This window comes from Loxodonta africana, chromosome 2, assembly GCF_030014295.1.
Source record: "Loxodonta africana isolate mLoxAfr1 chromosome 2, mLoxAfr1.hap2, whole genome shotgun sequence".
In the NCBI taxonomy this organism is placed as follows: Eukaryota; Metazoa; Chordata; class Mammalia; order Proboscidea; family Elephantidae; genus Loxodonta; species Loxodonta africana.
Window position 1 is genome coordinate 51,992,284 of NC_087343.1, and position 24,671 is coordinate 52,016,954.

A 24,671-nucleotide genomic window follows, 5' to 3' on the forward strand; every position below is an offset into this window, starting at 1 on the left:
GTAGATGTCACAAAACTGCCACATGCATAAAGAAACAATAATAATACTCAATGCTGTGTTGTTGTTGCGTGCTGTTGAGTCGATTCCGACTCATAGCGACCCTATAGCAGAGTAGAATCACCCCGTAGGGTTTCCAAGAAGCAGCTGGTGGAATCAAAATGCTGACCTTTTGGTTAGCAGCCTGAGCTCTTAACCACTTTGCCACCAGGAGTCGGTAGCATAGGCTAATTATTAGATACCTCATAGGAGTTATAACTGTTAGAAGAATTAAGGCAATTGGCTACAACAAAAAGCTAGTAGAAATGAACCCACCAACTCATGTTATTTACTTCTGAGACAAGGTGTAAAAAGATCCTAATAAGAATATAGCTCAACAGAAGAAACTGTATTGAGGGCTTAAATAACAGATTATGATAAAGGGTATGTATTATTTTCTTTGGAGAAACAGAGCTGTCTTCAATGATGCCTAGTGACAATGGTGAATGGCCTCAATCATAGAAACACAGCCTGGAAGAGAAAAGCAATCTGCCTTCATTTCATTAGCTATTTGGCTTCTATCTCTCACTTCTATCCCTTTTTTCATTCTTCTGTAAGATAAAGTATCCTCCTTTTTGTTTCTCTTTCAAATTTTGAGGCCATTTAATTTATGTAGAACAAGAAACTACTATGAAAGTTCTTCTGTTCATACAATACAGAAAGGTATGAATTAAATGACAGAGCAAGCAATACATTAGAAGCCTTTAGAACATGTCATCATCATAAAATATTCATATATAAACTGCATCCAGATCTGCTGTTTTTGAAGTTTCCATGTTGGCATGCTTAATTATATAGAAACCTGTATACATTTGAATTCCCATGAGTACTTTCCAAAAGATCTATTTAAAAAAAAATCTGATCTCCAGGTACACAATAATAAGAATATTGTAAATAAATAATAACATTGAAAAATGAAATAGACTGTTGCCCTCAAAAGAACAACTTCTAAAATGTACATTAATAAAAAAAGTAATGTGATTTGCCTAATATTTACCATGGACTTCCAGAAAAACAAACAAATCTGTCTTGGAAGAAGCCCAGCAAGAACGCTCCTTAGAAGCTAGGATGGTGTGACTTCATCTTGTGTACTTTGGACATGTTATCAGGAGGGACCAGTCCCTGGAGAAGGACATCATGCTTGGTAAACTAGAGGGTCAGCAAAAAAGAGGAAGACCGTCAAGGAGATGGGTCGACACAGCAGCTGCAACAATGGGCTCAAGCATAGAAATGATTGTGAAGATGGCACAGGACTGGGCAGTGTTTCGTTCTTTGTACATAAGGTCACTGAGTCGGAACTGACTCGACGGCAGCAAACAACAACTATTTACTGAATATGGACTTATGTGGGACTTTTTTTTCCCCCTCTTAAGAACTGATAACCTAGTTGAGGTGAAAAATTACAAAAATGCCAGGCAAAATGTAAGCATCATTAAGTGAAGCATTAATGCTTTAGTTGTAGTTAGGGAGCAGTGGAGAGAGAGTGACAGATATGCTTGAAATGGTATGTTTCCATACCGTGTTATAATTTCTTTTAATTAATAGTTTTTTTTTTTTTAAATGAAAAGGTACCTGATCTTAGAAAAAAATACACGCACACACACACACAAATCACTTAAAGGATGAAAAGCATATTTTATGGCAAATTGAGACGGTCAAACTGAATTATGCCCTCATTTTAATACAACGAAATTTAACATCATTTCCTGGAAGCTCTTCTCTCATTTGCAGGAATCAGAATCTTAGATTACTTCATTGATCACAGTGGCAAAGACTAGCACAAGGTGTTCTGTAGATATATATCAATTCCTTTTATGGACATCACTAGTAGACATTATACTTAATATTTACTTCTATCTTCAGAATATATTTAAAGAAATATTTTGTTGACTTTGTTATAAGCTCAATATAATGCTATTGGAATATACAGATTATGTTTGCTTAATTGTTATATAGCTTTTTTACGAATTACAAAGATATGGTCATGAATTCCAACCTTTATTACATAATTTTTAAATACTGCCATGCTCATGGAATTAGAAAAAATGGTTATAGTTCCCAGATGGATGTCCTTGTTACTCTATGCATGAGTATAAGATAGTAGGTTGTAGAACAGAACCATGTATTAATTATCCCTTGCTTAGGTGAAGCAGTTTTTCTAAAGCACCTGGTTGGTAAATACTAGATGAGAATTTAAATGTTGGTCACACTGATCTCTATATCCTCATAAAAAAAAAGCATACAGAAAACTGGAAAAGGATTTTACTATATAGTCTTAAGATCTTATTTGATAAATTGCCTGCAGTCAGTGATATCTTGTGAAGATATATGGAAAACAACTGAAGTAAACGAAAGGGACTTCAGCCAAATCCAATTTGTCATAAGAATTACTCATTTCCAGAATATGCTACATCTCCAAAAACAACAAAATACTTGTCAAAAGATCATAGGGTATATAATGAAGCTAAGAAAATGTTCTTCATATTAAGATGCAAAAGCCTTCCTGCTATTCATTCTTATGTCCCTCACTTGTCATATGGGTTCTTCATGTGACCTCTGATTCAGACATACATTTCTAGCATAGTGTACTTAGGTCAGTGGTAGTGAAAGAGGATTTAAAAAGTGAGAAGAAAAAGAAAACTGTAGAGAACCTTCCACTTTATGAAGTAACTATATAACGCTGAAATTATCTGGGAATAGGCCACTTTGCATATATAATTTATGTCCATATAAGTTTTTTTCCTTGAAAGAGAAAGATATAAGCTAGGATTATTTTGAAAAAAGCCAAGTTCAGATGAATTGGTAAATTGCCTGTTAGAAACTGTTAATCTGCAATATCATTGATTCCTAAATTGAAAAGCGTATTCTCATTTTATCTTAACATACCTCAATCCAATATAATATTTCTTGTGTAAAACCCAAGTATATAAGTTTAGCATAAATGTGATATTAAAATTGCTTTTATTTGCCAGATTCTTTTGGATTTATGATAGTATTAAGAGGAGTAACCTTAAAAATCAACACACACATATAAAACAAAATGACCTTTTCACATATTTTCCACATATATTCCTACTTCTTCCCATATTGTAGGCAATTTATAGTTATTTCTGTAAACATGAATTAACAATGGCTCATAATTTAAGAAGCTCTCTGGGACCCATGAAGTAGAATGGTGTGGTGGGTTCAGTATTAGCCCAAGGGAAACATGGTTTTAGAACCAGTTACCATACTGTGTGCTTCTGGCTTTATGCAAACTGTGTAGTCTCCAAGTTAGACTATTCATCTATAAAACGGGAATGAATATTTTTTTACTTATTTTACTTAGATACCCCAGGATAGGTCAGATAGTGTGTTACATATACCTTCATATTCTATTTATGAAAGTCTCAAAAAAACCAAAAACATAGATAAATGGATATATATATATATATATATATATATATACACATACACATAAGTGTATGGAGAACTAAGGCTAGAGAATTTGTTTTGAAGGAAATATCAGACTGCAAGGTATTTTATGTTTTCTTCCCCAATTTTACCAGGTGTCACTTGTTAAATGAGGTAATTTCATAAATGGTGCTTCCTCTAGAATTTAAAAGCTAATCTACGTAAGAAAAAAAAAAGCATGCTTTAGTACTTAATGGTTGGTCTTGCTATTACTAGACCAACTTAATGTAGTCATAGTCAATATATAAATTCAAGCAATATCCTCTATCCCTCTCTATTATGGAACTATAATTCATGTTACTGGTTTTCTTAAATGTACATTCCATTTGAAAACAAAATATCAGATAAGAGCTTATTTCCGTATGTTTGTTCCCATAAAAGAATGCACATCTCCAGTGTCAGTTAATTGGGGAGAAGATAGTCTTTTTAACAAATGGTGCTGGCATAACTGGATATCCATTTGCAAAAAAATGAAACAGGACCCATATCTCACACCATGCACAAAAACTAACTCCAAGTGGATCAAAGACCTAAACATAAAGACTAAAACAATAAAGATCATGGAAGAAAAAATAGGGACAACATTAGGAGCCATAATACAAGGCATAAACAGAATACAAAACATTACTAAAAATGATGAAGAGAAACCAGATAACTGGGAGCTCTTAAAAACCAAACACCTGTGCTCATCTAAAGACTTCACCAAAAGAGTAAAAAGACCACCTACAGATTGGGAAAAAATTTTCAGCTATGACATCTCTGACCAGCGCCTGATCTCTAAAATCTATATGATTCTGTTAAAACTCAACCACAAAAAGACAAACAACCCAATCAAGAAGTGGGTAAAGGATATGAACACGCACTTCACTAAAGAAGATATTCAGGTGGCTAACAGACACATGAGAAAATGCTCTCGATCATTAGCCATTAGAGAAATGCAAATTAAAACTACGATGAGATTCCATCTCACACCAACAAGGCTGGCATTAATCCAAAAAACACAAAATAATAAATGTTGGAGGGGCTGCAGAGAGACTGGAACTCTTATACACTGCTGGTGGGAATGTAAAATGGTACAACCACTTTGGAAATCTATCTGGCGTTTTCTTAAAAAGTTAGAAATAGAACTACCATACAACCCAGAAATCCCACTCCTCAGAATATACCCTAGAGAAATAAGAGCCTTTACACAAGCAGATATATGCGCACCCATGTTTACTGCAGCACTGTTTACAATAGCAAAAAGCTGGAGGCAACCAAGGTGTCCATCAATAGATGAATGGTTAAATAAATTATGGTACATTCACACAATGGAATACTATGCATCGAAAAAGAACAGTGATGAATCTGTGAAACATTTCATAACATGGAGGAATCTGGAGGGCATTAGGCTGAGTGAAATTAGTCAGATGCAAAAGGACAAATACTGTATAAGACCACTATTATAAGTTCTTGAGAAACAGTATAAACTGAGAAGAACACATTCTTTTGTGGTTATGAGAGGGGGGAGGGAGGGAGGGTGGGAGAGGGTTATTTACTGATTAGTTAGTAGACAAGAACTACTTCAGGTGAAGGGAAGGACAATACTCAATACAGAGAAGGTCAGCTTAACTGGACTGGACCAAAAGCAAAGAAGTTTCTGGGATAAACTGAATGCTTCGAAGGTCAGCAGACCAAGGGCGAGGGTTTGGGGACTATGGCTTCAGGGGACTTCTAAGGCAATTGGCATAATAAACTCTGTTATGATAACATTCTGCATCCCACTTAAAAGTGTGGCGTCTGGGGTCTTAAACACTAACAAGCGGCCATCTAAGATGCATCAATTGGTCTCAACCCGTCTGGATCAAAGGAGAATGAAGAACACCAAGGTCACATGATAACTATGAGCCTGAGACAGAAAGTGCCACATGAACTACAGACTTACATCATCCTGAGACCAGAAGAATTAGATGGTGCCCGGCCACAACTGATGACTGCCCTGACAGGGAACACAACAGAGAACTCCTGAGGGAGCAGGAGAACAGTGGGATGCAGACCCCAAATTCTCATAAAAAGAACAGACTTAATGGTCTGACTGAGACTAGAAGAATCCCGGCGGTCATGGTCCCCAAACCTTCTGTTGGCCCAGGACAGGAACCATTCCTGAAGACTACTCATCAGACATGGAAGGGACTGGACAATGGGCTGGAGAGAGATGCTGATGAAGAGTGAGCTACTTGTATCAGGTGGACACTTGAGACTGTACTGGCATCTCCTGTCTGGAGGGGAGATGGGAGGGTAGAGAGGGTTAGAAACTGGTAAAAGGGTCACGAAAGGAGAGACTGGAAGAAGGGAGCAGGCTGACTCATTAAGGGGAGAGTAAATGGGACTATGTAGTAAGGTATATATGAGCTTACATGTGACAGACTGATTTGATTTGTAAACTTTCACTTAAAGCACGATAAAAAATAAGAAAAAATAAGAAAAAATTTTAAAAAATAATAATAAAAAAGAATGCACATCTGAGAAGAAAGAACTCAATATGAGAGTTTTTTCATGCTCGCGGTGAGGTTATGTTTCCATCCACAACAGTGCTGTCGCCAGCCAAGCTGTCCTAATAGGCAGAAGCGGAATGGGAAAAGAGAATCACAACATTCAGGAGGCTGCTGCCCTACTTTGTTATCATAACTTATAGGGAAAACTTTGTTTTCCAGTAAAACTATACAGTTGACTTGTCAGCAGATTACTTACCTAGACTTTTTGTTAGGATTTTTTATTTTTTAACTCTGTTAAGGCAATATATTCTAGTTAGAAAAATAAAAATCAATAATATTATAATAATACAATTTCTTATAGAAATTCAAATCTAAACTACGTAACTAGACCTCAAGAGCTGAGAGATAAACTTTTAATTAACAGATTTTTAGTTTTATTTCTTAGTTATATTGCCTTAGTTATATTGTTCCAACTAATCATCTAAGTAGTCAATTGGGCTTTGTAAAGTAAAACACAAATCAATATTAATTTTGCATTTACACATTTGCTAGCATATCAAAAGATAATACAATAATCTTCCTAGGTTTCAAAGTTCTAATTAGGTATGGCATTCATATGTAAATAAGTATTGTATTTCTCGAATCATTTACTTAAAATAAGGAATATCAACAAACAATTCTTTCTGTGCTAACTTCCCAGCAAGTTAATGTCACTATTACCATCTTTCATCTGAAGTGTCTGAAGTGTCTCAAATCCCACTCTTGGCTGAAGATTCCTCAGCTGATACCAGGTAAAATAAATATATCCCTATTTTGTGCCTCCAAAACCTTTAGTTTATATTTCTTGTAGGCATTATCTTAACCCAAACAGGGCCATCTAGTATACCATGAAATGAGTTAGGAAAAAGCAATACTTTCTGGGTGACTAATTTGTTGTTGTTGTTGTTAGGTGCTGTCAAGTCGGTTTCGACTCATAGTGACCCTATGCACAACAGCACTGCCCAGTCCTGAAAAAGGCATCCTTAAAATCCTTGCTATGCTTGAGCTCATTGTTGCAGCCACTGTATCAATTCACCTCGTTGAGGGTCTTCCTCTTTTCCGCTGACCCTGTACTCTGCCAAGCATGATGTCCTTCTCCAGGGACTGATCCCTCCTGACAACATGTCCAAAGTATGTAAGACGCAGTCTCGCCATCCTTGCTTCTAAGGAGCATTCTGGCCGCACTTATTCCAAGACAGATTTGTTCATTCTTTTGGCAGTCCGTGGTATATTCAATATTCTTCGCCAACGCCACGATTCAAAGGCGTCAATTCTTCTTCGGTCTTCCTTATTCATTGTCCAGCTTTCACATGCATATGATGCGATTGAAAATGCCATGGCTTGGGTCAGGCGCACCTTAGTCTTCAAGGTGACATTTTTGCTTTTCAAAATTTTAAAGAAGTCCTTTGCAGCAGATTTACCCAATGCAATGTGTCTTTTGATTTCTTGACTGCTGCTTCCATGGCTGTTGATTGTGGATCCAAGTAAAATGAAATCCTTGACAACTTCAATCTTTTCTCCATTTATCATGATGTTGCTCATTGGTCCAGTTGTGAGGATTTTTGTTTTCCTTATGTTGAGGTGCAATCCAAACTGAAGGTTGTGGTCTTTGATCTTCATTAGTAAGTGTTTCAAATCCTCCTCACTTTCAGCAAGCAAAGTTGTGTCATCTGCATAACGCAGGTTGTTAATGAGTCTTCCTCCAATCGTGATGCCCTGTTCTTCTTCATATAGTCCAGCTTCTCGGATCATTTGCTCAGCATACAGATTGAATAGGTATGGTAAAAGAATACAACCCTGATGCACACCTTTCCTGGCTTTAAACCAATGAGTATCCCCTTGTTCTGTCTGAACGACTGCCTCTTGATCTATGTAAAGGTTCCTCACGAGCACAATTAAGTGTTCTGGAATTCCCATTCTTCGCAATGTTATGCATAGTTTGTTATGATCTACACAGTTGAATGCCTTTGCATAGTCAATAAAACACAGGCAAACATCCTTCTGGTATTCTCTGCTTTTAGCCAGGATCCATCTGACATCAGCAATGATATCCCTGGTTCCACGTCTTCTTCTGAAGCTGGCCTGAATTTCTGGCAGTTCCCTGTTGATATACCGCTGCAGCTGCTTTTGAATGATCTTCAGCAAAATTTTGCTTGCATGTGATATTAATGATATTGTTCTATAATTTTCACATTTGATTGGATCAACTTTCTTGGGAATAGGGATAAATATGGATCTCTTCCAGTCAGTTGGCCAGGAAGCTGTCTTCCATATTTCTTGGCATAGATGAGTGAGCACCTCCAGCGCTGCATCTGTTTGTTGAAACATCTCAATTGATATTCCATCGATTCCTGGAGCCTTGTTTTTTGCCAATGTCTTCAGAGCAGCTTGGACTTCTTTCAGTACCATCGGTTCCTGATCATATGCCATCTCTGGAAATGGTTGAACATTGACTAATTCTTTTTGGTATAATGACTCTGTGTATTCCTTCCATCTTTTTTTGATGCTTCCTGAGTCATTTAATATTTTCCCCATGGAATCCTTCACTATTGCAACTCGGGGCTTGAATTTTTTCTTCAGTTCTTTCAGCTTAAGAAACACTGAGTGTGTTCTTCCCTTTTGGTTTTCCATCTCCAGCTCTTTGCACATGTCATTGTAATACTTTACTTTGTCTTCTGGAGAGGCCCTTTGAAATCTTCTGTTCAGTTCTTTTACTTCATCAATTCTTCCTTTTGCTTTAGCTGTTTGATGTTCGAGAACAAGTTTCAGAGTCTCCTCTGACATCCCTCTTGGTCTTTTCTTTCTTTCCTGTCTTTTCAATGACCTCCTGCTTTCTTCATGTATGATGTCTTTGATGTCATTCCACAACTTGTCTGGTCTTCGGTCACTAGTGTTCAATGCATCAGATCTGTTCTTCAGATGCTCTAAATTCAGGTGGGATATACTCAAGGTCATATTTTGGCTCTCGTGTATTTGCTCTGATTTTCTTCAGTTTCAGCTTGAACTTGCATATGAGCAATTGATGGTCTGTTCCACAGTCGGCCCCTGGCCTTGTTCTGACTGATGATATTGAGCTTTTCCATTGTCTCTTTCCACAGATGTAGTCAATTTGATTTCTGTGTGTCCCATCTAGCGAGGCCCATGTGTATAGTCACCATTCATGTTGGTGAAAGAAGGTATTTGCGATGAAGAAGTTGTTCGTCTTGCAAAATTCTATCATTCGATCCCCGGCATTGTTTCTATCACCAAGGCCATATTTTCCAACTACTTATCCTTCTTCTTTGTTTCCAACTTTCGCATTCCAATCGCCAGTAATTATCAATGTATCTCGCTTGCATGTTCGATCAATTTCAGACTGTAGCAGCTGATAAAAATCTTCTTTTTATTCATCTTTGGCTCTAGTGGTTCGTGTGTAAATTCGAATAATAATCATATCCAGATTAAGACAGACTAGGAAGAAGGACCCAGCAGTCTACTTTTGAAAAGCATTAGCCAGTGAAAACCTTAGGAATAGCAGCAGAACATTGTCTGGTACAGTGCTGGAAGATGAGCCCCCCAGGTTGGAAGGCACTCAAAAGATGACTGGGGAAGAGCTGCCTCTTCAAAGTCGAGTCCATCTTAATGACGTGGATGGAGTAAAGCTTTCAGGACCTTCGTCTGCTGATGTGGCATGACTCAAAATGAGAAGAAACAGCTGTAAACATCCATTAATAATTGGAACCTGGTATGTACGAAGTATGAAACTAGGAAAATTGGAAATTGCCAAAAAATGAAATGGAGTGCATAAACATCGATATCCTAGGCATTAGTGAGCTGAAATGGACTGGTATTGGCCATTTTGAATCGGACAATCATATAGTCTACTATGCTGGGAATGACAACTTGAAGAGGAATGGTGTTGCATTCATCATCAAAAAGAACGTTTCAAGATGTATCCTGAAGTGTAACGCTGTCCCCACACCTGTCAGTGATAGGATAATACCCATACGCCTACAAGGAAGACCAGTTAATAAGACTATTATTCAAATTTACGTGACTAATTTAGGGGGGAAAAAAAAAAAAGATGATTTTATGTATGACCAAAGTTCCTCAGTGGTACAAATGGTTAATGCACTCATCTGCCAGACAAAATTTGGCAGTTTGAGTCCACCCACAGGTGCCTTGGAGGAACGCTCTGTCAATCTGCTTCTGAAAAATCAGCCATTGAAAACCTTATGGAGCACATCTGCTCAAAAGTAAACATGACAAGGCAGGAAGGAGTGGAAAATCCTGAGGAATGGAAACGGGAACTCAGGGTGGTAATGGGGAGACTGTTGACACTTTGCAGGGATTGCAATCAATGTCATGGAACAATTTGTCTATAAATTAGTGAATGGGAAACTAATTTGCTCTGTAAACCTTTACCTTAAGCACAATAAAATGTTCCAAAAAAAAAAAAAATCCAAAGAGGAACATTGAAAATGCATAAAAGAATAACCCCTTTATACATATTTCAAATACTGTTGAACCCATTAGGTTATAAACAATATTTACTTAGAGACATGTACAAGGTTGGTGGAGGATCTGTTGTGTATGGGGATACAAGTAAGGCACATTGTCTTTTCTCTAGAATGGCATATCTCAATATAAAATAACGTATAAAAACAGAAACTCGTCATCAAGTCAATTCTGACTCATAGTGACCCAATCCAACACAGTAGAACACTCCCAAATTTTACAGAAGCAGACACCCACATCTTTCTCCCATAAAGTGGTTGGTGGGTTTGATTCAAAGACCTTTCAGTAAATAGCGGAGCACTTAACCACTGGGCCACCAAGGCTCCTTAAAATAATCTATACACCAAAACCTGTTGCCATCAAGTCAACTCAGGCTCATAGCAGCCCAGAGGACAGAGTAAAACTGCCCCAAGGAGTAGCTGGTAGATTCAAACTGCCGACTTTTTGGTTAGCAGGCATAGCTCTCTCTTAACTTCTGCACCACCAGGGCTCCAAAATAATGTGTAGACTACTTGAAATCAAAACAAAATAAAGCATTGGAATGAAAGGCCCTTTAGCCGACTTAAATTATTTTGACTTTAATGTTACTAAAATACATACAAATATAAAATTACAAAAAACTTCTTATCCTTATAGTTCATGTAAAATTATGACATAAAAATAAATTTAGAAATCAAATACCAAAAAAATAATAAATCAACACACATATCTTGATGATGTGAATCTAGTGCAATGGATGATGTTGTTTTGCTGAAACCTAGTAGTTACATACAATGTAGATATGTGATATGTAATAAGTGACTCAGTGCTCTGATCTTTTTTCTCCAATTGGACTATGATAGACTTTTTGTACAGCATTTCACATTATTTCATTTAACCTTTACATGTTACAAGGAATCACTTACTTATTAAGTCCATTAGCTAGAATTATTTGAAGTAATAACATATGGCACAACATACTCAGACTACAAAATCAAATTAGGTCCAAAATCCAGGGCACTCAGATGTTCCTAGATACAGAATATGCTGAAGCTAAAACCTTTGGAACTAGAACATGTAAACACAGATTTACAGTAATGCTAGTAGAGAAAATTTATGGACCTCTTGAGAGTAAGCCTGCAGATTTCAGTTAGGGAAATATTGCTCTAGGAAATTACTACTAAGCTGCAAATCCTTTATTTACTCAGTAAAGTCTTTCCCAATTTATGCCAGATCTTTTTAGATTCAACTCAAAATTAATATGCAAGTTCAAAGGTAGCATAATTTGAATTTTCTTAGTTATTTTCTTAAAAGTGAATATCTCATAATACAGTCATGTGTTGCCTAGTGCCCATGATGCATCTGTGAAATAGGAAAGAAGAAAGTCATAAGGAATCCATCAACCACTCTACTCTTTATCATATTTAGCATAAATTAAAAATGTCATATTATAATTGCTAAGCCTGCATCCAAGAATGACAAGTATTGTGTACTGAATCCATTCGTGTGGTTTCCCAATTTTTGCCTTCTCAATTTGATTTTCTTTTTCTATATAAACATCTCACACCAGTAACGCCACTTTTAGTGTCAAAGTGCAGCTAATACGCTGATTTTAGAGTGGTTTTCTATTGCATCTGGAGTGCTGTGACTACATGTTTTGTTTTTTATGAGTACCTTTTAAAATTGTTGTCTACAATCTGTGTAAGATAAGACATTTTTATGTAGTGGTTTCAGTCATAAATTTCGGCATCAGACAGATATGCTTTCTCATTTCGGCTCTACATATTACTACCTACCTGTGTTCACATAGTGAAATTTGTTTAACCTGCAAAAGTTTGGTTTTTGAACCATAAAATGTTTGAAATTCATCCTGCAGTTGTGAGAAACAAATAAGGTAGCATATTTTCAAAGCACAGTGGCTTGTACATAGGAGTAATGCTACAAATATAGGGTGCTTTTTTCTTATATTAGATTTTCACCTTTCGTTTATAGCTCTCTTTGTGTGTAAATAAACTTTGCTTTGTTTTGCTGTGTGGAAGCATTTTCTAGAACTCTTTAGCTTTGATTTAATGGACCTTACATTCTATGTTCTGATGTAGGGGACTGAGAAAAAAGTAAACAATCAACGTGTGTGTGTGTATGTGTGTGTATGTGTGTGTGTGTCTGTGTTGTCAGTGCTTTTAAGGTAAAATATAAACCAGCTGTGTGATCTATTAGAGTGATCAGGGCGATGTCTGGGAAGAGGGACATTAGGCAGATATGAATAAAACGAGAGAACCGCATGAATACCAGGTCTCAACGAATGGAATGAAAGGAAGGAGGAGAAAAGAAACAGAAGGAAAGAGGGATGGAAGGGGGGGAGAGAGGAAAACAAGGAAGAAAGGGGGAAAAAGGACCATATTCTTTAACTTATAGTGTAAACCCCTCTTTAGTTCAAACACAAATGCCTGAGCTACAGGTTTTAGCAGAAAAAAAAAAAATCTGTATTCTTTAGATGTTCAGGTTATTTGTACAATAATAAGGTAGAAATCCATAACAGAAGTGTTTGAGAAAGGAGAGTAGTGTTTCATTTATCCTAAAGTTAAAATTTTGTGAAAGTCTCACAAAAAAATATCTCCCATAAAATAAGAGAAGGCTATCCAAATTTATAGTTAACCTAAAACAATATTTAATAAAATGTAATGCAAGAAGAAAATATGAAAACCTACATACAAGGAGGACAGTATTTATGAACATATGTATATAAATAATACTAAAAATATTCACTGCTGTTCACATTTTTTTGAGGGCTGCACTATGTAGAACAAAAAAATGTTTTGCAGAGGTAGGGCTAAGATGGCGCAATAGCCAGATGCTTCCAGTGATCCCCCTTACAACAAAGACCCAAAAAAACAAGAGAAACGATTATATTTATGACAAGCTAGGAGCCCTGAACATCAAAGGCAAAGTTAAAACATGGACTGAGAGGCAGGGGAAGGGAGAGATGGTTCAGAAAGGGAGAGAAACTGCAAGGCCTGAATTGCCTGAGTCCCTCAGGCACCATCCCGGGAGCAGCTGCAGCAGACTGGAAGTAGCATTCGGCTGTCGTTTCCTCAGGGAGAAGCAGCCAGCCGTAAAGCCTACTCACACCTCTGGAACCAGAGAAGAATGGTGCTCTACGCAAAAGCTAAGTACTCACGTGTATTGTAGCACGTTGCCAAGCTCCAAGCCAGCTCCAGAGGCTGTTGATTTCCCTGAGCCTGAGATATGCCATGTTGAGCACCAGGAGCCATTCTCCCAGCCTCAGAAAAGGAATAAAATCACAACTGGCGGAAAAGATAATTTGCCAGCTCCACTAACCTGGGGAGCTCCAGACAGAAGCGGCTCCAGTCCAGGCATAAATGGTCTATGGATTTGAACACCTTTCCCTCCCCCCAGCATGGACCTGTGTGGGCCTATTTTGGGAGAATACACCCCTTGTTGGCAGACTGCAACTGTTTCAGCTGTGCAGTGGAGAGGTGGGTGTTTGATGTTTGACATCGCTTTGCCTATCAAACAGGGTCCTCACCTAACCACATCAGGGGCCTAAGGACTGGTGGCTCCACTCAGGTCACCCAGCCACCTGTGACAGGGGCCTGAGGATAACTGGTACCTCCCAGTCCTTACAACCAAAAGCACTGGGGGCTCGTGGTCTGTCTGCAGAACCCACCCACCTGTACGCTCAAGGGAACAGGGATGCTGTTTCCTCAGAGACATTTGGGGGAGGATTCTGAGTCCCCTGCCTTGTTCAGAGTGTGACCCCTGCTGCAACTAGATACTGGTATCTACACCAATCACCCCTGCCCCTCTAAGACTATAGGACAGAGCCTCTACCACACACTTGATGACCAGCTACCTGGAAACCTGAGCTGAATCCATACAAGAAAAGTAAATGGACTCCTAGACTGATATACCTGATAACAGCTATAGCCATCTGGTGACAGGACGTCAGAGTTCCAAAGGTGAAAAAAATCAAGCTAGCTCACTCAAACAAAGCATTTGGGCATATCAAAACAAAATAAAGAAAGAAGATAAGATACAGCAAGCAAACATAAAATAAATTAATATAATAACTTACAGATGGATCGGAGACAACAGTCGATATCAAATCACATAGAGAAACAAACCATAATCACTTCAACAAGCTCTCAAAAGAAAGAATCAAGGGATCTTCTAGATGAAAGTGCTTTCCTGGAACTACCAGATGCAGAATACAAAAGATTAATACACAGAACCCATTCAAGACATCAAGAAGATCAGGAAATACACAGAACAAGCCAAGGAACACACAGATAAAGTAGTTGAAGAAATTAAAAGGATTCTTCAAGCACATAAAGAAAAATATAATAAGCTGCAAGAATCCATAAAGAGACAGCAATGAGAAATTCAGAAGATTAACAATAAGATTACAGAAGTAGACAACGCAATAGAAAGTCAGAGAAGTAGAACTGAGCAAGTAGAAGGCAGAATTGCTGAGACTGAAAAAGGTAAAGCACTTGGCACCAATATATTTGAAGAAAAATCCAATAAAAAATTTAAAAAAAAATGAAGAAACTCTAAGAATCATGTGGGACTCTGTCAAGAGAAATAATCTACAAGTGATTGGAATACCAGAACAGGGAGGGATAACACAAAATACAGAGAGAATTGTTGCAGATTTGTTGGCAGAAAACCTCCCTGATATCATGAAAAATGAGACATTATCTATCCAAGATGTGCACTGAACTCCACATAAGATAGATCTTAAAAGAAAGTCAACAAGACATATAATTAAATCTGCCAAACAAAAGATAGAATTTTAAGAGCAGCTAGGGATAAACGAAAAGTCACCTACAAAGGAGAGTCAATAAGAATAAACTCGGACTACTCGGCAGAAACCACGCAGGCAAGAAGGCAATGGGGTGACTTATATAAAGCATTGAAGGAAAAAAATTGCCAGCCAAGAATCATATACCCAGCAAAACTGTCTCTCAAATTTGAAGGTGAAATTAGGACACTTCTAGTTAAACAGAAGTTTAGGGAATTCATAAAAATCAAACAAAAACCACAAGAAATATTAAAGGGAGTTCTTTGGTTAGAAAATCAATAATATCAGGTATCAACCCAAGACTAGAACACTGGACAGAACAATCTTAGAGGTCAACCCGGACAGGGAAATCAAAAATTAAAATCAAGACTAAAAAAACACTTAAAACAGGGAAACAGCGATGTTATTATGTAAAAGAAGAAAACATTAAAACAATAAAGAGGGACTAAGAAATGTAGTTATAGATCTTTCATATTGAGAGGAAGACAAGGCGATATAAAGAAATAAAAGTTAGGTTTAAACTTAGAAAAATAGGGGTAAATATTAACATAACCACAAAGGAGACTAACTTTCCTACACATCAAAATAAAATACAAGGAAAAAAAAAGAGACTCAGCAGAAACAAAATCAACAACAACAAATAAGAGGTAAAGACAATATATAAAGATAAACTACTCAGCATAAAAAATTATGTGGGAAAAAGAAACCATCAACAACACACAAAAAAAGACATCAAAATGACAGCACTAAATTCATACCTATGTATAACTACGCTGAATGTAAAAGGACTAAATGCACCAATAAAGAAACAGAGAGTGGCAGATGGATTAAAAAAACATGATCCGTCTAAGTGTTGCCTACAAGTGACACACATTAAACTTAGAGGCGCCAACAAACTAAACCTCAAACGATGGGAAAAAATATATCACGTAAACAAAAATCAAAAAAGAGCAGGAATGGCAATATTAATTTCTGACAAAATAGACTTTAAAGTTAAATCCATCATAAAGTATAAGGAAGGACACCATATAATGAGTAAAGGGACAAATATCAAGAGGATATAACCGTATTAAATATTTATGCACCCAATGACAGGGCTGCAAGATACACAAAACAAACTCTAACAGTACTGAAAAGTAAGATAGACAGCTCCAAAATTATAGTAGGAGATATCAACACACCATTTTTGGTGGAGGACAGAACATCCAGAAAAAGCTCAATAAAGACTCGGAAGATCTAAATGCCACAATCAAACAACTTGACCTTAAAGACATACACAGAGCACTCCACTCAACAGCAGCCAAGTATACCTTCTTTGCTAGTGCACATGGAACACTCTCTAGAATAGACCACATATTAGGTCATAAAGCAAGCCTTATCAGAATCCAAAACATCATAATACTACAAAGCATCTTCTCGGACCATAAGGCCATAAAAGTAGAAACCAATAACAGAAAAAGCAGGGAAAAGAAATCAAACACTTGGAAACTGAACAATACCCTGCTCAAAAAAGACTGGGTTATAGAAGACATTAAGGATGGAATAAAGAAATTCATAGAATCCAATGAGAATGAAAACCCTTCCTATCAGAGCCTTTGGGACACAGTGAAAACAGTGCTCAGAAGTCAATTTATATCAATAAATGAAGAAAGGGCCAAAATCAAAAGAATTATCCTTACAACTTGAACAAATAGAAAAAGAGCAACAAAAGAAATCCCCAGGCACTAGAAGAAAACAAATAATAAGAATTACAGCAGAATTAAATGAAATAGGAAACAAAAAATCAGTTGAAAGAATTAACAAGACCAAAAGTTGATTCTTTGAAAATATTTAAAAAATTGACAAACCATTGGCCACACTGACAAAAGAAAAACAGGAGAGGAAGCACATAACCCAAATAAGAAATGAAATGGGTGATATCACAACAGACCCAACTGATACTAAAAAAATCATATCTGATTACTATGAAAATTGTACTCGAACAAATTTGAAAACCTAGAAGAAATGGACGAATTTCTAGAAACACACTGCCTATCTAAACTAACACAAGTAGAGGTAGAACAACTAAATAGATGCATAAGAAGAGATTGAAAAGGTAATAAAAAAATTCCCAACAAAAAAAAAGCCTTTGCCCAGATGGCTGCACTGCAGAGTTCTACCAAACTTTCAGGGAATAATTAACACCAGTACTACTAAAGGTATTTCAGAGCAAACTCATTCTATGAAGCCAGCATATCCCTGATACCAAAACCAGGTAAAGACACCAGAAAAAAAAGAAAATTACAGACCTATATCCCTCGTGAACTTAGATGCAAAAATCCTCAACAAAACTCTAGACAATAGAATTCAACAACATATGAAAAAAAAAAAAAATTCACCATGACCAAGCGGAATTCATACCAGGTATGCAGGGATGGTTCAACATTAGAAAATCAATTAATGTAATCCATCATATAAATAAAACAAAAGACAAGAATCACATGATTTTATCAATTGATGCAGAAAAGGCATTTGACAAAGTTCAACACCCATTCATGATAAAAACTCTCAGCAAAATAGAAATAGAAGGAAAATACCTCAACATAATAAAGGGCATTTATACAAAGCCTGGTGGTGTAGTGGTTAAGTGCTACGGCTGCTAAACAAAGGGTCAGCAGTTCAAATCTGCCAGGCGCTCCTTGGAAACTCTATGGGGCAGTTCTGCTCTGTCCTATAGGGTCGCTATGAGTCGGAATCGACTCGACGGCAGTGGGCTTGGTTTTTGGTTTTATACAAAGCCAATATCTAGCATCATCCTAAATGGAGAGAGTCTGAAAACATTCCCCTTGAGATCAGGAACCAGACAAGGATGCCTTTTATCACTGCTCTTATTCAACATTGTGCTGGAGGTCCTAGCCAGAGCAATTAGGCTAGATAAAGAAATAAAGGGCATCTGGATTGGCAGGGAAGAAGTAAAAGTACCTCTGTTTGCAGATGACATGATCTTATACACAGAAAACCCTAAAGAATCCTCAAAAAACCTACTGAAGCTAATAGAAGAGTTCAGCAGAGTATCAGGATTCAAGATAAGCATATAAAAATCAGTTGAATTCCTCTAAACCAACAAAAAGGACATTAAAAAGGAAATCACCAAAGCAATACCATTTACAGTAGCCCCCAAGAAGATAAAAAAAAAAAAAACAATAAAAAGGAAATCACCAAAGCAATACCATTTACAGTAGCCCCCAAAAAGATAAAATACTTAGGAACAAATCTTACCAGAGATGTAAAAGACTTATACAAAGAAAACTACGAGACAATACTGCAAGAAACCTAAAGAGGCCTACATAAGTGGAAAAACGCATCTTGCTTATGGATAGGAAGACATAACATTGTAAAAATGTCTATTCTACCAAAAGTGATCTATACCTACAATGCAATTCCGATCCAAATCCCAGGGACATTTTTTAGTGAGATGGAGAAACAAATCACCAACTTCATATGGAAGAGAAAGAGTCTCCAGATAAGAAAAGCAGTACTGAATAAGAACAAAGGAGGAGGCCTCACTCTACTTGATTTTAGAAACTATTATACCGCCACAGTAGTGAAAACAGCTTGGTACTAGTACAACAGATACATAGACCAATGGAACAGAATTGAGAATCCAGACATAAATCTGCCCACATATGAGCAGTTGATATTTGACAAAGGCCCCAAAGCAGTAAAATGGGGAAAAGACAGTCTCTTTAACAAATGTTGCTGGCATAACTGGATATCCATCTGCAAAAAAATGAAACAAGACCCATACCTCACACCATGCATAAAAACGAGCTCAAAATGGATCAAAGACGTTAACTATAAAATCTAAAACGATAAAGATCATGGAAGAAAGAATAGGGACAACATTAGGAACCCTAATACATGGCATAAAACAAAACAAAACAAAAACCCAAACCCAGTGCCGTCGAGTCGATTCCGACTCATAGCGACCCTATAGGACAGATTAGAACTGCCCCATAGGGTTTCCAAGGAGCACCTGCTGGATTCGAACTGCCGACCATTTGGTTAGCAGCTGTAGCTCTTAACCACGGTGTCACCAGGGTTTCCAAATACATGGCATAAACAGTATAAAAAAAAAAATTATCAAGAATGCAGAAGAGAAACTTGATAACTGGGAGCTCCTAAAAATCAAACACCTATGCTCATCCAAGACTTCACCAAAAAAGTAAAAAGATTACCTACAGACTGGAAAAGAGTTTTTAGCTATGGCATTTCTGATCAGTACCTGATCTCTAAAATCTACATGTTACTGCAAAAACTCAACTACAAAAAGACAAACAACCCAATTAAAAAATGGGCTAAAGATACGAATAGGCACTTAACTAAAGAAGACATTCAGGTAGCTAACAGATACATGAGAAAATGCTCATGATCATTAACCATTTGAGAAATGCAAATCAAAACTACAATGAGATTCCATCTCACTCCAACAAGGCTGGCATTAATCCAAAAAACACAAAATAATAAACGTTGGAGAGGCCGTGGAGAGATTGGAACACTTATACACTGCTGGTGAGAATGTAAAATGGTACAACCATTTTGGAAATCGATTTGGCGCTTCCTTAATAAGCTAGAAATACAATTACCATATGATCCAGCAATCCCACTCCTTGAATATATCCTAGAGAAATAACCTTTACACAAACAGGTATATGCATACCCATGTTCATTGCCACACTGTTTACAATAGCAAAAAGATGGACGCAACCAAGGTACCTATCAACAGATGAATGGATAAATAAATTATGGTATATTCACACAACAGAATATTACACATTGATAAAGAGCGATGATGAAACCGTGAATCATCTCATAACATGGAGGAATCTGGAAGGCATTGTGCTGAGTGAAATTAGGTGCAAAAAGGCAAATATTGTATAAGACCACTATTGTAAGAACTTGAGAGACAATTTAAACAGAGAAGAAAATATTCTTTTATGGTTACAGGATGGGGGAGGGAGGGAGAGAGGGAGAGGGGTTTTCACCAATTAGATAGTAAATAAGAACTATTTTAGGTGAAGGGAAAAATAACATACAATACAGGAGAGGTCAGCACAACTGGACTAAACCAAAAGCAAAGAAGTTCCTGAATAAACTGAACACTTTGAAGGCCAGCATGGCGGGGCAGGGATTTGGGTACCGTGGTTTCGGGGGACATCTAAGTCAATTGTCAGAGTAAAATCTATTAAGAAATCATTCTGCATCCCACTTTGGAGAGTGGCTCCTGGGGTCTTAAATGCTAGCAAGCGGCCATCTAAAATGCATCAATGGGTCTCAACCCACTTGGAGCAAAGGAGAATGAAGAACATCAAAGACACAAGGTAATTATGAGCCCAAGAGACAGAAAGGGTCACATAAACAAGAGACTACATCAGCCTGAGACCAGCAGAACTAGATGGTGCCTGGCTACAACCGATGACTGCCCTGACAGGAAACACAACAGAGAACCCCTGAGGGAGCAGGAGAGCAGTGGGATGCAGACGCCAAATTCTCATAAAAAGACCAGACTTAATGGTCTGAGACTAAAAGGACCCTGGTGGTCATCATCTTCAGACCTTCTGTTAGCCCAAGGCAGGAACCATTCCCCAAGCCAACTCTCCAGATAGGGACTAGACTGGACAATGAGGTAGAAAATGATACTGGTGAAGAACGAGCTTCTTGGATCAAGTAGAACGTGAGACTATGTTGGCATCTCTTGTCTGGAGGGGAAATGAGAGGGCAGAGGGCGTTACAAGCTGGCCGAATGGACATGAAAAGAGAGAGTGCAGGGAAGGAGTGTGCTGTCTCATTAGGGAGAGAGCAATTAGGAGTATATAGCAAGGTGTATATAAATTTTTGTATGAGAGACTGGCTTGTTTTGTAAACTTTCACTTAAAGCACAATAGAAATTTAAAAAAGAATAACAGAAGGATATCTGCTCTCACCGTTTCTATTCAACATTATACTGGAGGCCCTAGACAGTGCAATAAAACAACAACAAAAACTCTCTTCAACTTAAATATGAATATTCTTCAGAATGCAAACAAAACTTGTATTTCCAAAGATTGTTTAGTTTTACATATCCTTCAGGGTTAAGTTTAAAGGCTACATTTTGCATGAAGTTTTTTTTGTTTCCCTAGCAAGAAATACTAACTGAAATATCACTTTATACATATTTCATTTACTTCTGTGCTGACATAGCTATCTTTGTATATCTAACAATGCCTACAATTGTACGTCTTGAACATAGCAAATGCTAACAGTAAAAGTTGAAACAAGGAATGATTTAAAGCAATAGGCATTTTTAAAGAATGCTCTACCATGATAGTATGTATGTGTGTGTTTGTGTATATTTCCTTGCAATAAAATGTCTCAGTATGGCTTGTTTTGAGTTGGAATCAGCTCCACGGCAACAGGTATGATTTCTTGTTTGTTTGTTTTTGGTTTTACACACAGAGTAAGACACCCAAATACAGATGCTGTAACATATACATCCTCAGATGTATTTTATTTAAATGAAATCTAGTTATGAAAAAAAAATAAAATCTGCTTTTGAATCCATGGAAGCAAAAATGAGTTGTTTCTAAACATTTATGGCAGAGATATCAGATCATTCTTACAAACACTTAGAAGTTTTTGTCAGAATGTTGAAAATGCAGAAGCGTAAAATAATATGAATTACTTACGACCATTTCATTTAGAGACACCCAGCAATCGGGTGGGAAATCCTGCAGCAGGGGTACTAAGAACTGAAGACAGCCATCCCAGTGGCACAGGAGCAGCATCATGCCGATAAGGTTAAAAATTCTTACCACCGCACTGGCAAGATCATATGTCATGTGGAAAATCTGTTGGCCAAAACATAAAATCCATTTTTACAGTCAATATTTTAAAAAATCAAGAATACTACCAATGTCAGTAGGCATTGACATTGTGTAGGGTAAGTACTGATTTAATGAAAATACAGGAGAAACATTTACAAAGAGAAACAGAGAATCTACATTTCTTATGCTGAGGCTTGACACTGCTTCGTAAGTATTAGCCCACTGTGGGTTCTCCACAGGGAACGGACACAGCATGAATACACTCAATGTTTGGGTCACGCTTTAAAGAACGTTAGTTTGCCAATAGTTTCCATTTACTTTCCTTCTGGACATTTTAGGGGAACTGCTTTAAAACAAAGGCGCAGAATTGTTAAATGATGAGTAACTTCTTTGCTGTTGCTCATTCCTTGTTAAGAGATTTGCTAAAGGACCAAGAAGCTAAATTAAGGACATGAGAAACAGAAGTTTATTTTCAAAATATAAAGTAAGATTGAGAATAAATTGCAGTTAATAGCTATGTAAGTGAAGGCACTTCTTTAATTATATATATTGAACATGAACAGTAACATTTGACATATAAATTCTCTGGATTTGGTTAAAAAACAATTGTGTAACATTAAAAAAAACTAAAATTGTTATTTCCATTTCTATTATTTTTATGGAACACACCTTCCTGTGAAGATTTCTCATCTAACATATTTTCATGAAATCCACTTTGATAGAAGAGCTTACTTAAGAAAGTACAAAAATTCCTCCATTAATATTTTAAAAGTGGAAATATATATTCAGCTTAATATCTTTAACTGCTTATTACAACAAACAGAATTTGGACTTGATTTCTTTCTTTAGAAGCTCATACATTATATCACCCTCCCAATTGTAATATGGTTTCTGCTTATATTTCACCTAGTCCAGAATAACAAAAGCAATGGGAAACAGATCTACATTATAGAATAAAGTTTTTAATTGTTGAAGAACTAATGAGTTAATAAATAAAACTACTAAATACTCAAAAACACACATAGACATCTTTCAATATCTACAATCAAATTTTGTACAATTCAACTAAAGAATTACATTTTTGAAGTAATGAGAATGGCATGTATGGAGAAATTATCGAGAAAAAGAAAAAAATTATATTCTGATTTGAAAATTACGTGTAAGAAACCTATAATTTTTCAGAGATGTATATTGAAGAATGTAGAGATTAAATGGCAAGACATTCCAGGATTTTTCTTTATAAAACTACCAAATATGTCCTTCAAACCAAAAACTCAATGCCGTTGTGTCATTCCTCATAGGGACCTTTTGTTACATTTTTATTAGTCATTAATTCTTTTTTAAACATTGTTTCTTTTTCATACAGTAATTACAGTAAGCCAGAATTTATGTATCATTTATTGAGAACGAACACTATGTTCTGAATTCCTTTTAAAAGTAAGATTGGGGTCCCAGATTTTAAAGGCAACAGATAACATATCTAGATACCATGACAGCTATGCATACATCAATTTATTTTACAGCATTAAGAATTCTATTTTCCTTTAAGCTATCTTTTAATATAATCTGTGTTTGAGAAAATACACAGAAATGTCTTTGATGTTCTTCCCTCTGGCTTATCTTGGCCACTGATATTGTAAATAAAAACTATGCCAATATTTTCATTAAAAATTTCTCATTAAAATTTATAAAAGAAAACATAATAATGCTATTAAAGTAGTAAAAGAAAATCTAAATGGACTTAGAAATATTATTTTAGTGACAGAATTCCATATTTATATCTAAGCATTGCTTGACAAAATGTTTCGTGAAGCACTTTGGTGTAAGTGCTACATTGCTGGAAATAGGGTAAAAGTTGCATAATATAAACTCCTGGATCAAACAAGAGGCTCATCACTGTGCAATCCAGTCACTTGACGTGAACAATAAATATCTGAAGTGGTCTGCCAGAGTAAAGTCTACAAATTATAAGCATAGTGGCAGGAACCATCATTCAATTATCAGGCTTTAGAATGGAGTGTGATGTTGTGGGTAACTGGGATCCATCTGGAGTTCTGGTGGCCACTCTGTCAGAGAAAAGGCCTAGAGATATGCTCCTATAAAGACTGTTGTTCTTATTAGGTGCCTTTGAGTTAATTCTTACTCACAGTGACCCTATACACAACAGAAGGAAACATTGCACAGTCCTGTGCCATCCTCACAATCACTGCTATGCTTGAGCCCATTGTTGCAGCCAGGGTGTCAATCCACCTTGTTGAGGGCCTTCCTCTTTTTTGCTGACCCTCTACTCTACAAAGCATGATGTCCTTCTCCAGGGACTGGTCCCTACTGATAACATGCCAAAAGTATGTGAGACATAGTCTTGGCAACCTCTTTTCTAGTGAGATTCTGGCTGTACTTCTTCCAAGACAGATTTGTTGGTTCTTCTGGAAGGCCAGGATATATCCAATATTCCTTGCCAACTCCATAATTCAGAGGCTTCTTCTTCTGTCTTCCTTATTCATTGTTCAGCTTTCACATGCATAT

At 36.8% G+C, this 24,671-nt stretch overlaps 1 protein-coding gene across 1 annotated transcript in view; it reads right to left on the bottom strand.

The window, feature by feature from the left end:
- HCN1 (hyperpolarization activated cyclic nucleotide gated potassium channel 1) overlaps positions 1-24,671 on the bottom strand; it is a 489,521-nt gene that overhangs the window by 225,121 nt on the left and 239,729 nt on the right. Inside the window, exon 3 of the mRNA XM_064271833.1 lies at positions 22,008-22,169. Within this exon, the coding sequence (XP_064127903.1) occupies positions 22,008-22,169 (162 nt within the window). The remainder of the gene's footprint in view (positions 1-22,007; positions 22,170-24,671) is intronic.